The sequence below is a fragment of the Akebia trifoliata genome, chromosome 8, assembly GCF_017979445.1.
Source record: "Akebia trifoliata isolate Shusen 1 chromosome 8, ASM1797944v1, whole genome shotgun sequence".
NCBI lineage: Eukaryota > Viridiplantae > Streptophyta > Magnoliopsida > Ranunculales > Lardizabalaceae > Akebia > Akebia trifoliata.
The window spans coordinates 21,927,651-21,941,502 of NC_141382.1; the positions used below are offsets into that span (position 1 = coordinate 21,927,651).

At 36.4% G+C, this 13,852-nt stretch overlaps 1 protein-coding gene across 11 annotated transcripts in view; it reads left to right on the plus strand.

Annotated features, from left to right (window-relative positions):
* The window catches only part of LOC147396384 (COP9 signalosome complex subunit 2-like), a 101,189-nt gene that overhangs the window by 2,097 nt on the left and 85,240 nt on the right, over positions 1–13,852 (plus strand). For 10 of the 11 annotated variants that reach the window (XR_015180504.1, XM_086450351.1, XM_086450352.1 and 7 more), the window contains one exon: positions 1,075–1,167. Coding sequence is in view for 9 of the 11 variants with exons in the window: in XM_086450351.1 (XP_086306477.1) it covers positions 1,075–1,167 (93 nt within the window). In the remaining 2 variants the exon portion in view is untranslated. Of the gene's footprint in view, positions 1–1,074; positions 1,168–3,364; positions 3,798–13,852 lie in introns of those variants that run through there. The other variant, XM_086450359.1, reaches the window with a different exon arrangement.

Genomic DNA, 13,852 nt, shown 5'->3' on the forward strand with positions numbered 1-13,852 from the left:
GCTAGTCATTAGGAAACCTCATGTAAGAATTTCTTTGGAGTTTAGAAAAATAAAAATCTAGGAAAAGTGCAAAAAGAGAAATGACACAGCTTTTGTCCAACCAAGATGCCGAAGCTCTGGGAACCACGGATTCAATCAGAAAGTTCTCGATTGAATCCACAGAACCCAATTTCAATTTTGCAATTTTTTCGCTACCACCCAACCCTAAATTCCCTAATATTTTTAATTTTAAGAGTATTGGGGATGGATAAATTCATGAGGTTTTGACTCCAAGGAGATTTTCTAGATCAGAAATTAGTTTAACCAATTAATTTATGCTTGAATTTAACAAACTTGTGACATCTGAAATAATATCATTACATATGTTGATAGCAAGCAAAAGAAGATTACTTAGAGTTGAGACAAGAAGCTATTGACCAGAAGAAGTACTCTAAAGTCACTGACCTTTCGTTGTGAGGTAGAAGAGAAAGAATAGAAATAAGAGTTGAAGAGATGAAGTGACGAAATGAGTTTCTATAAAGAATGGATAAGAGCTGGAAATATATTATTAGACGAGGGTAATTTAGGAAAAAAATACAAATTAGAAATTAGAACTTTCGTTTAGCACCACTCCATCGTTGGTTCACATCTTCTAGATTTAGCTTCTGAAGTCTGAAATCAAACAAACAAGGTTTTTTGCTTCTGAAGTTTGAATTTGAAGTCTGGACCACCTCCATTCAGACTTCAAAAGTGTTACTAAACACACTTACTTTACTGGAAATTAGCATGGTTCAAAGATTTTTAAGTATCTTCAATGTATTTTTTGTTTTTGATTCATTGCAGATTTCCTTCACCATATCACACTTTTTTTACTTTTTTAGAAAACATGAAAACCTTAATTAATTTGTAAAATTAGTAAAATTAAATTTATGATTGAGGCCATTCATTAATTGATTTTTGGCCCTGTGTCTAAGATGTGACCTACATGTTGGGTCCTGATCTTCTGCTTTCCAGCCAAAAAAGGTTTATTTTCTTGTTTGAAAATTTTAGTGTTAATTTTAAATTGATTCAGAGATTGGGTGTTCATACATGTAGATGCGGATATGGAGGATTATGGTTTTGAGTACTCTGAGGAAGAACCTGAGGAGCAGGATGTTGACATTGAGAACCAATACTACAACTCTAAAGGTACTTGCTTCTCCAACTTCTTAGATTGAGTTATTGATATTTTACATGATGGTTCATTATATATTATCGTAGATACTTAATGCGGAACACAAATCAAGTCAACGGTCAAGGGTTATGACTAAAAATTCGTAATTATTTAGGTTTTCACTTATTTGGGTTTAGATTTATCATTTTATCATTCAGGATTATTTTAGATTAATTAGTTAATTTTTTTGTTTTAGGACTTTAATTTTATGTTTTTTGGGTTCATTTTATTATTTTATTGGCCCATGGTCTTAGTATAATTAGGTGCCGTTTAGTAACTTTAGTTAGTCTTCTATTTAAGTTTATTAGGGTTAGAAAATTAGGAGAGAGAAAGTTATGAAATTAGGTTATGTATTTGGAATTTTAGTTTGATTAGGATTTTTGGATTTATTTTCTTTATATATAAATTATATTGGGATTTTTTTTAACAAAATTTGATGAATAAAGAATGATTTTATTTCATAGAGTGAAGTGAGTTCTCCACCATTCTTGGTGTGATTCCAAGAAACCCTTGGTGGGATTTAAAGGTACTATCTTTTCTACCATCTTCTCATCTTTCCATTTTTTTATTGTTTCTTGATTTTCTGGAAGTCTTGAATCCACCAAGAATTCTCTTTTCTTGATTTTCTTTTAGACCTTGTTCTTGATTTACTTAATTCTTGGAACCTACTAACCTCCATTCTTAATCCTTTCCCCATTTTCTTAACCTTTAATCCGTACCCTACAAACCTTAATTTTCGACACTTTCCTAATCCAATAAACCTAGATTAATCATAATTGGAAAATGAGAAAATTAAACCTCACAACCAAATCCTTTGGGTTGACCCTAAAATTTTAAGGTATCCCTATTGTAGCACAAATCCATAACCCAATCCCAAACTAGAAATCCCCAACCAACCTTTTTCTCCTCTTCTTCCCCCACTGTCCTACATCAATACTTTAACTCGTTAATTATTTTTTCTCTTTAGGTACTGGAAAACTAGCCAATCATTTTATTCTATTCTAGCTGTTGCTACCTCTTGATTTTTATGTTTTCCTACGATAAGCTGAAAAGTATAGCATCTTCGATAAGGGTGTGTTTGGAAGCAAGAGTTAGGTGGAGTTGGAGTTGGGAGTCTGTTAGAGTTGGAGTAGGATGTAATTTTACAAATAAACTCCAGTGTTTGGTTTGCTGTAGAAAGTCGGGAGTTCGGTGGGAGTTTAGTAGTTGTTCATTTTCAAAACCTTGGATCAAGCCAAAATTTTTAATTAATTATTTGTTTAAAATCTAAGTTTTTCCATAAAATCTAGAGGGCTGTGATGTTGGATTGCCAATTTGGTAGTTCATTTGAGCTCGACCACCTTAGTAAGATTTCAAATCTTCCTTAGAAAACCTAGAAACACAGTGGAGACAGAACACAAAGAGGTCAAACTCAACACGTATGAAAAAATAAAATAAAAACCATATTTGTCTATTGACCAGCCATTGTCGGTAATCATGATTAGGTGTATTGAACTGGAATTGGTAATTCTTTTGTTGGATTGAATCACTAGATCATGATCTATTGGTTGTAGGAGCTGCAACCTCACCCTCATTGGTGACACTTATAGCCATGTAGATTAGAGAGAGAGAGAGAGAGAGAGAGAGAGAGAGAGAGAGAGAATGGAATGGGGGGAGGACATGATGATCTTTTCCTCTTATGAGTTGAAGTGATTTGTTTAGAGAGGATGAGAAAAAAAAGACTTTTTATAGATTAAAATTTATCAAGAATGTTTTAGGAGTTTGTGTAGGAGTAAAACGGGATGGAATTGCAACTCCGACCCTTCTCAGTGAGAATTGTAAATTCGCTTAATCAGGGTGTTGGGATGAAAATTGGAGTTCTAACTTTGTGGAATTAGTCATCCAAATAACGTCTTTGGAGTTTACACGAGGAAATGCAATTCCAACTCCATTGAACTCTTTATTCCAAACACACCCTAAATGATTGAGCTAGCAGAGATATTCCATCTCTTGGTAAATAGAAAATCACTATGGAGCAACAACCTATGGAGGCACATTACTTTAATTAAGAAAATCTCCTCATATTCAATTTGTTACTTAGGGCACTTCTATGCATCCATAAAATTCAAGATTTTGTCATTAAGGTTCATCTTCATTTTTTTTCCTATGAGATTCTATTTATATTGTGGAGTGATTTTAGTATTTTTTGTTTGATGAATCTACGTTCGACAAATATGTATAGCTATATTTGGGGTCTTAAACAATTTAACTAAATTCAGACAATCAATTGAAAAGATAGAAAATCCTTAAGTGTCCTAAGTTATATGTTGGTTAAATTGTTCTAGATACGTGTTTCGGGTCAAACAATGTTTACTTGTGACTTTTAGGGTTTTCTACATTTTCTTATATTCTAAATGTTCTACTTGTTTTTTTTTTTGTTAACTGAGTGTCCGGGCCAGCTTGCGCGCACCACAACTAATCTCAGGGAGGACAACCACAACAACCCACCGCCATGGTCTCCCAGTTAAATCATGAGAAAACCCAATCGGAGAATCGAACCCGTGACGTGCGCCTAACCCACACTTCACATGCTCGCCCTTACCCTTACCACTTAGGCAACCCATGGGTGGGTGTTCTACTTGTTTTTTCCTTCATATTTTTTTGCTAGGCGAAAGAGAATAATATTAAAAAGCCGGTCGAGATAACCAGCAACAAAGAACAATAACGAAGAGAAAGAACTAAATGCCAAAAAACAAACTAATCCTCCTCTGAGAGATTACAAATTCTATCCCAATTAAACACAAATTCTATCCCAATTAAACACAAAATCCTCAAAGAAAATCCCTCTCAATTCTTTAACGATTTTACACCAAAAGAAAAGCGAGTACATAATAGTGTAAAAAGTATCCTCCACTGCATTATCTCTATCCTAAAAAATTCTCTCATTACGCTCCATCCAAATTCCCCAAAGAATAGCAAACACTTCACAATGTCCGCTTAAAATTAGAGAAGTAGCTCAACTGAGACCACGATTCCAACACCTCTTTCTCCGAAGAAGACAAGCAACCTTCCACTCCGAAAAGTGCTAAGAAGCGAGACCAAATATTTCTTGCTCTAAAGCATTGGAGAAGCAAGTGATCAACCATTTCCTTTTCACTTTTACACATGCAACAAGTAATCGGATCGCAAAAATCTCTCCTCTTCAACTAGTCTGTTGTCAGGATTCTCCCCTAGACAACTGTCCATACAAAGAAAGAGATCCTAGAAGGAACCCAAGACCCCAAACAACCACATGAGGAAAGGATATGAGTTGATCAAATTTAGCCAGTTGGTGATAGAAATTCCTTATTGAAAAAAGAACGTCCCTGCCTCCAACCCAAATTCTACCATCTTCTCTTCCCAAATTAGTCACAACTTCAGACACTATGGGTCAAGGAAGCCACTTCTGGTATCTCCCAATCATTAAGTGCTCTCTGGAACCCTAGATCACAATCTCCTTGAGGATGGCCCTAGCATTCCAAGATAGACGTGACTATCTTCCTAGAAAAGGAATGAAGCTCCAGATATTCGTCTTTCAACAATCTTTCACCACACCACAGATCCTCCTAAAATCTGATCATATCACCCCTCCCTACCAAGAATCTAACTTTTTTCTTAAAATGAGGAAGCACCATAATCCCTTTCCACAATCCACATCCATACGGCCTTTTCAATTCCTTATTGTCCCAATCGAATCTATCTCCGCTGAACTTTGCAAAGGCAACTCTTCGCCATAGACTCTCCTCTTCCTCCCCATACCTCCAAAGCCACTTGCCCAACAATGCTTGGTTCATTAAGCACACCTTCCTAAAACCCAGACCTCCATACTTTCTATCCACACACACATGCTCCCAACTTACCCAATGATATTTTATTTTTGCTTATTTATTGTGCCAAAGAAAATCTTTAAATAGCTTGTCCATTTGGATTTCTACACTCCTAGGAGTGGAGTAGATCGATAAGTGATAAACTGTTAAGCTATAGAGCACGCTCTTAATCAAGGTCAACTTCCCCCCTTTTTATAAATGCACATTCTGCTACGCCCCCAATCTTCTCTTAACTTGCTCAATGAGTAGATCGATATGTGATAAACTGGTAAGCTATAGAGCACGCTTTTAATCAAGGTCAACTTCCCCCCTTTTGATAAATGCACATTCTGCCACGCCCCCAATCTTCTCTTAACTTGCTCAATGACTGAATCCCAAATGGACTTACTATTATACAGAGCCCCTAGAGGAAGATCCAAATATGAGGAAGGAAGGAAGCCTACTCCCATCCCAAATTAGTTGCTAGAATTCCCATTTCATGCACTTGGCCCACTGCAAACATCTTACCCTTCTGAGCATTAACCATAATTCTAGAAATCACCTCAAAACAACAAAAAACACCACCCAACAATCTAACCTGCTGCAAATCCGCATCTAAAAAGATTAATAAGTCATCTGCAAACTGAAGGAATGAAACTACTGGACCAGAATAGTGAACTGCATTGTCCACCCCTTTACCCTACATCCTCCCTAGTGCCTCAACAACAATCAAGAAAAGGAATGGTGCTAGAGGGTCACCATGTCTCAAATCCCTAGAGCTCCTAAAATACCCCTTACGAGAAGCATCAAGTAATATCGAAAAACAATGGATAAGACATTTCAACACCCACTTGATCCACCTCTCACCAAAACCCATCTCGTCCATAAGATAACGCAAACAACTCTAGCTCACATGGTCATATGCTTTTTCGAAGTCCAACTTACAAACCACCCCCGAAATTGATGATTTGAGTTTTGAATTAATGCATTCGTTTGCTACTAAAATGCCATCCAGAATTTGTTTCCCTTTCAAGAACGCCCCTTGGCACAGACCAATAACATTGCTAAGGACCTCCTTCAATTTAGAAGCTAACATTTTAAAGACTCTCTGATGTAGGACGATGAGGGGAGATAAGAAAATGAATTTTGATTTAGGAAAAATAGGGGAATGGGTAAGGATTTGGGTAGGATAGGGTAATTTAATTATGATTTTGTATAAGTATGACCACAATCCCAATGAAAAGGGTTAAAAGTTTGTAGGGTAAGGAAATGATTAAGGGTTAAAGATTTGAAAAAGAGATTAACGAAGTAAGGGTTAAAAAAGTGGGGAAGGATTAAGGTAAAATAAAATGGGGTTTGTCGGTTTCAAGAATCAAGAATCAAGAAAGGGATTTCAAGAATCAAGAATAAAGAATTAAGAATCAAGAATCAGGAAAACTTAGTATATGGATTGGTTTCTTGAAAGGATTAAAGGTTTCTCGATCTCTTACAAATAATAATAAATAAAAAAATAGAAAAGATGGATTGAAGAATAGATAGAGGATAAAAAGAAAATTAAAGAACGAAAAAAATGATATTTACCTTGGAATCATCCCAATGATTTCCATGGCATCTACCACATTGAATGCACCAACATTAAAAAAAAAAACATAAACTTCTTATTTATTCCATTCATTCTTCATGTAAATAAACCCTAATACAATCTATATAAAGAAAATAAATCAAGAATCCTAGTCAAACTAAAATCCAAAATAAATAAACCTAATTTTCGTAATTTTCTCTCCTAATTTTCAAACCTTAATAAATTTAAATAAAAGATGGTAAAGTTACTAAAATGCCCATAAATATTATAATAAGACCATGGGCCAATAAAACATAAAAATAAGTCCTAAAAACATAAAATTAAAGTCCTAAAACATAAATCTAAATAAAAACTAAAATCTACTGTTTAAGATTTGATGCCCCCATCAATTCTTCTCGACTGGAAAGATTTCGCCATTGACGAAATAAAATTATAGTAATTCTCATCATTGGCTGCGTTTCACATTATTCTTATTTAGTTAAAGATAACTCGTCATTGAGTTTTAAAGTGCTTACGAATGATAATGATAATTTGTAGTTCATCTTTTTTGGTGAATATTCGTCCTCTTGTTTTGATCTTGTGTTGAACTATTAACTTCAAATTACGATCTTCCATCTTGGCAAAGTCTTCATTGTATCTATTTGAGATGATTAAGTCGGTTTTAGGTAGTGACGGAACAACTGTATCATGAGCAAAAATTGTAGATGTTGTCTCCAAAAGATTTTCCTTAGGCTCTTTTGACGTATTTTTTACTTTGTGATCTTCTTCAAGATCCATACTTAAACAACTTTTATACATGAAACATCAAAATAGATAAATTTAAAACAACTTACACGAATAACAAGTCAAATATTTAACAATATTTAAATTAAAGTACTAAATTTAAGACAAGCCATCCTTATACATTAATATCATGTCGATCATAGGCTTTTTTTATAGCTTCTGTTATGACTTCTCTCTTTTGTTGCATAGCCCTATTTACTTGACGATGTGAATGCACAATTGGATTTCTATAATCTAAAGATGTGGATCCTTCTTCTACAAAACTATCTTGATCATATTGGACAAATTCCACATCTGCTAAATCTTCTTTTCGAATAAAATTGTGTAATCCCATACAGGAAATCACAATATCCTGTGCGTATCAAATGAATACGAATGTATGTCATGTAAAATTGCCCATCGCGCCTTTAAAACACCAAAACACCTTTCAATGACATATTTGACTATATAAGTGTGTATTGTATCTAGTTGAAAAGTATCTATGGTTTCTAAGCACTTCCATGTCAGAAATTCCCCCCCACCCCCATGTTACTTTAGCATTTTCCATAAAAGATAGAATCGTGATAATCTTACTACCCCATGTGACACACTCAATCGTCTCTCTTGATGTGACAACTTTGGGAATTGTAGATCCCCATGTGGCACAAATCTATGGTGCCTAAAGTTTTCACGTCAGAAGAGTGGATTGAGTGTGCCACGTGGGATATTCAGATTATCACGACTCTAAAAGAAATCACATAAACCAATAGGAATGAGAAATCTGAGATATTCAATCTTAGTCCATGGCAGCCATTACAGCCTGAACAACTCCCATTCCACCCCTTTTGCAGTAAATAGACCTCATATTTCCTTTTGTTTTAATAGCCCAAGCAACCCCTTTTCCATCTGTTTTTCAATCACTATTAAGCCTTCTCACTCTTTCGTTTTTCTGCCAACAAAATCCCCTTATCTCTCTCGAATTTTTTTCCCTACAGATCATCATCAATCCACTCACCTCCCCTTCGTCTTGTAGCCATTAAAGCCTCACACCTTCACTTTGTTTTGCAAACATTAAAAACTCACATTCACTTCTGTTTTCACCATCAAAACAACTTCTATCATTAGCCATTAACACCTAACTAGCCTCTATTCCTTTTGATTTTTCACTCACCCAATCAACCTCTATCCCTCTCAGTTTTTCATTCACCAGACTCACCATCACACAACTTGTCTCTAATCTACTAATCAACTAACAACAATTATCATGACTCTATTCCTAAACAAGGATTGATCAAGTAATGTACGGTGAATGATGATAAGATGAACAATGAAGTAATCTTAGATAAGTTATAAAGCATAACAAATCATAATCATAATCATAATGAACTAAACTAACCTATCAATAACTGTAATTCAATGCTAGAAAATTTAAGTTAAGCAATTGAGAAAAAAAAAATTAGTAAAATATCTTACATTGGAGGATCAAATCTAATTGATAGAATCTTTGGGCCATGGCTGATCCAAAAGTGATTCCAAACATTTTGATTAGTTAGTTGTTGGGATCATATTCGACTATATAAGTGTGTACCGTATCTAGTTGAAAAGCATCTATGGTTTCTAAACACATCCATGTCAGAATTCCCCCCCACCTCCATGTTACTTCAGCATTTTTCATAAAAGAAAAAATCGTGATAATCTTACTACCCCACGTGGCACACTCAATCGCCTCTCTTGATGTGACAACTTTGGGAATCGAAGATCCCCACGTGGCACAAATCTATGGTTCCTAAAGTTTTCACGTCAAGAGATTGGATTGAGTGTGCCACGTGGGATAGTCAGATTATCACGACTCTAAAAGAAATTACATAAACCAATCGGAATGAGAAATCTGAGATATTCAATCTTAGTCCATGACAGCCATTACAGCCTTAACACCTCCCATTCCACCCCTTTTGCAGCCAATAAACCTCATATTTCCCTTTGTTTTAATAGCCCAAGCAACCCCTCTTCCATATGTTTTTCAGTCACTATTAAGCCCTCTCACTCTTTCGTTTTTCTGCCAACAAAATCCCCTCATCTCTCTTGAATTTTCTGCCCTACAAATCATCATCAATCCACTCACCTCCCCTTCATCTTGTAGCCATTAAAGCCTCACATTCACTTTTGTTTTCACCATCAAAACAGCTTCTATCATTAGCCATTAACACCCAACTGACCTCTATTCCTTTTGATTTTTCACTCACCCAATCAACATCTATCCCTCTCGGTTTTTCATTTGCCAGACTCACCATCACACAACTTGTCTCTGATCTACTAATGAATCATGTTCTTTCAACCCAATAAAAATAAAGAACAACAACAGAATAATTTTCTAAAATAAAAAAACTAGAACAAATGTGGGTTTCATCACCTCAGAGTATCTGACTGATCTAATAATCACCATGAAAATAAAAGAAAAAAATTTATGGGTTTTTAATTGAATCGTGTTCTTTCAACTCAATAAAGATAAAAAATCAAACAGAAATTACAGCAACCATGTTCACCTTAGATATACGAGTAATAACAATCAATGAAAAAGGTTCATAACTTGGCTTTCGTCTACGGAGAGAAAAAGAGAGACTGAAGAAGATGACGGTGTCCTGGTTGGTTGAATGAGTGAAGAACACAGCAATAGAGGTCGAACGATGGAGGGCTGAACAAACGAAGAACACAGTCAACAATGGAGGCTGAACGATGGAGAAGAAGGGGCCGAACGAGCGAAGAACACAACTAAGCCAAACGAACAATGGAAAAGAAGAGCCGAATAAGCAAAAATCAGCAATGGAGGGCTTGGAGGCCGAAGGAACGATAGAGAAGAAAGGGTTTCTTTCGTATGATTTAGGGCAAATGAATTAGGGATCTTTTCATAGAAAATTAATAAAGTTAAGGGTACTTTGGTAAAATGAACCGTTAGATTTTGACTCCCCGCAAGATGAGTTTTGAGAAATAGGTTTTCTCAACTTTTTCATAAAGAGTAAATTTCTTACTCTTGCGCGGAGTAACTCTTCGAAGGAGTTGCTCATCCAAACACATCCAAACGACTTCTAACTCCCTGTAAGAGTTAGAAGTAGCCAAGGAGTCCTATCCAAACGCTTACTTAGTTTATAGATTGGTTTTTTGAAATGATTAAAGGTTTCTCGATCTCTCACAAATAATAAAAAATAAAAAATAGAAGAGATTGATTGAAGAATAGATAGAGGATAAGAAAATTAAAGAACGAAAGAATGATATTTACCTTGGTATCACCCTAATGATTTTCATGGTATCAACCACATTGAATGCACAAACATTCAAAAGAAAACAAAAACTTCTTGTTTATTCCATTAATTCTCAATGTAAATTAATCCTAATACAATTTATATAAAGAAAATAAATCAAGAATCCTAATCAAACTAAAATCCAAAATAAATAAACCTAATTTTCGCAACTTTTTCTCCTAATTTTCAAACCCTAATAAACTTAAATAAAAGACGGTAAAGTTACTTGTTAAATAAGTCTGTAGGGTTATTTTAGTCTTTTCACTTCTTTAGTTCTCTTATGTAATACTTACATAGCCTAATTAGGGCTAATTTAATTGAATCACTATTTTCCTCTTAATTTTAACTTGGTATCAGAGCTAGGTTCCATCGTTCCCTCCTCTCTCTCTCATCTCTTCTTTCTTGCTGTAAATTTTTTTTTTCTTCTTTCTCTCCTTAAACCTATCATCAACAGTTCTCGACTTCAACAACTAGATCACCCCTACGGGGTTGTTTGCTCCACACCTTAATCACATCATGTGATAGGGTTGTTTGAATCTCTACGGCAGTAGTGTAGTCACTATCAAAGGTAGCAACAACAACAAGGTTGTTGGTTGGGGTTAGTTTGGCCTGGCGATGGCATCTTTGACCTCCACAAAGGCTGACGATGACAACAACTTGGCTATTTGATGAAAACTAAGTCAGGCAACACAGGATCTCCACAAGGGCTGGCGATCATAGAAAATGTCTGTTTGCAGCCTGCGATCACCCCTGTGTGACTGTTTTGGTCTGTCAATCACAACAGAGTTGCTGTTTGGTTGAGTTTGGAGCCTGCGATCATCACAGGGTTATTGTTTGAGTCTGGAAATCACAGCAGAGTTGCTGTTTTGGTCTGTCAATCACAGCAGAGTTGCTATTTGGTTGAGTTTGGAGCCTGCGATCATCACAGGGTTATTGTTTGAGTCTGGAAATCACAGCAGAGTTGCTGTTTAGTTCTTTTTTGAGTTTGCGATCATCACAGTGTCGCTGGTTGGAGCTGAAAATCACAGAAAACGATTGGTTTAGCGCTTGCGATCACAGCAGTATTGCTGTTTGCGACTATACTCACAGCAGAGTTGCTATTTGACAGTTGTAACCACATCGAGTGGCTGTTCGGGTCACCTACAGTAGTAATTGGTCATCCTCCACGCCTCTTACGATCGTATATTGTCACCGGTGGGGTGTTACGATCAGTTTCCTGTTTGAATTATCTTCAAACCAAAACATATCCACTCTCTAATGGCTTCCGAGGTGTCTTCTTCCTCAATCACTGGTAATAGTAATGGATCGGGTGGTTTTACCTCTAATTCGACTGACTTTCCCGGTATTCAAATTACCACCGTGAAATTAGATGGTCCTAATTATCTCCTTTGGGCACGATCAGTTGAAATGTTTATTGGTGGAAAAGGGAAAATCGGTTACCTCACTGGGACAGACAAACAACCTGCCCAGATTGACAGTTCTTACTCCTATTGGTTTGCTAATGATTCTGTGGTCCATTCTTGGTTGGTTACTTCTATACAACCACACATTGTGGTTGGTTTTATGTTTTCCTCGACAGCAAAACAGATATGGGATTCCGCAAAGAGTATTTACTCACAACGTTAGAATAATGTTAGGATCTTCAATTTGGAGCGTGAGATTTCTTGTCTTTCCCAAGGAGACTCTTCAATTACCACTTATATCTCACAACTACGTGCTCGGTGGGAAGAGTTGACTTTCTATTCCTCATCCTATGCTTTGAAGGACCCTCTTGATGAGACATTATATTCGTCAATTTTGGATAAGAATCGGGTTTTTCAGTTTCTAGCGGGTCTCCGAGACGAATTTGAGTATGCGCGAGTTCATTTATTGGGTATGGATCCTTTTCCGTCGCTACAGACTGCTTATTCATATGTCTTAGCGGATGAGAGTCGTCGTGCAGCTGTCCTACCTCATTCTTCAAGGGATCATTCTGTTATGCTTACTCGCCTATCTTCTCCACAACCCCCTAGTGGGTCTATGCCTACCCGTCAACGACATAAGTGATCATTGTGGAAAGTTAGGTCATGTGACGGCTCGATGTTATGCACTTCATGGTCATCCTAATTAGCAACGTAAACAGTCTCAACGATCTTCGGCTCATATAGTTTCTCAGTCAACTACTGATTCAGCACCTCTTTCAGTTACTACATCCTCATCAGACTCGGTATCTCTATCCCAAGCCGAGCTTGCTAAGTTCAGAAAATTCTTCAATCAGATAGAGACTTCATCTTAGCCGGTTTCTACCTTCGTTCACTTAGGTACCTTTGCATCTGCAAATAGTGTTTCTACCACTTCCTCACTATGGATCATTGATTCTAGTGCCTCAGATAACATGACCGGTATGTCCTCCCTATTTCAAACCTATAGTGTTTGCTCTGGTCATCGCAAGGTTCGCCTGGCTGATGGTTCTTTGTCTTCCATAGCTGGTCAAGGTTTTTTACCTGTTACATCCTCTTTATCTTTAACTAACACACTACATGTTCCTTAACTTACTACTAACCTGGTATCCGTTAGTAGTCTTACCAAAAATTTGAACTGCAGTATAACCTTTTATTATTCTCATTGTGTCTTTCAGGATCTGGAGTCGAAGAGGACGATTAGCATTGGACGTGAAGTGAATGGATTGTATCTCCTGGATGTTCCCAGTTCCCCTAGCACCCATTCTGCTTTTCAGCTTAGTAGTTTTAGCAGTCAATCTAATAAGGCTCTTGTAATGCGTTGGCATTTACGCTTAGGCCATATTTCTTTTGGATATTTGAAACACATGTTCCCTAATTTATTTAATAATAACAATGTGTTTGATTTTTCTTGTGAAACTTGTCAATTAGCTAAACATGTGCGTTCTTCTTATCCTATTAGTATGAATCCTACTACACCTGCTATGTTTGACTTAATTCATTCTGATGTGTGGGGTCCTTCCCCTGTTACATCCACTCTTGATTTTCGCTATTTTGTCTTGTTCATTGATGATCACAGTCGTACCACTTGGGTTTATCTTATGAAACACAAGAGTGAGGTTTATGGGATCTTCAAGCAATTTCTTGCTATGGTTCAAACCCAATTTGGTCGTACCATCAAGACCTTCCGTTCTGATCAAGGTACTGAGTACACCTATAATGAGGTCCTGAAACTTTGTTTAGAGTCTGGCATTGAA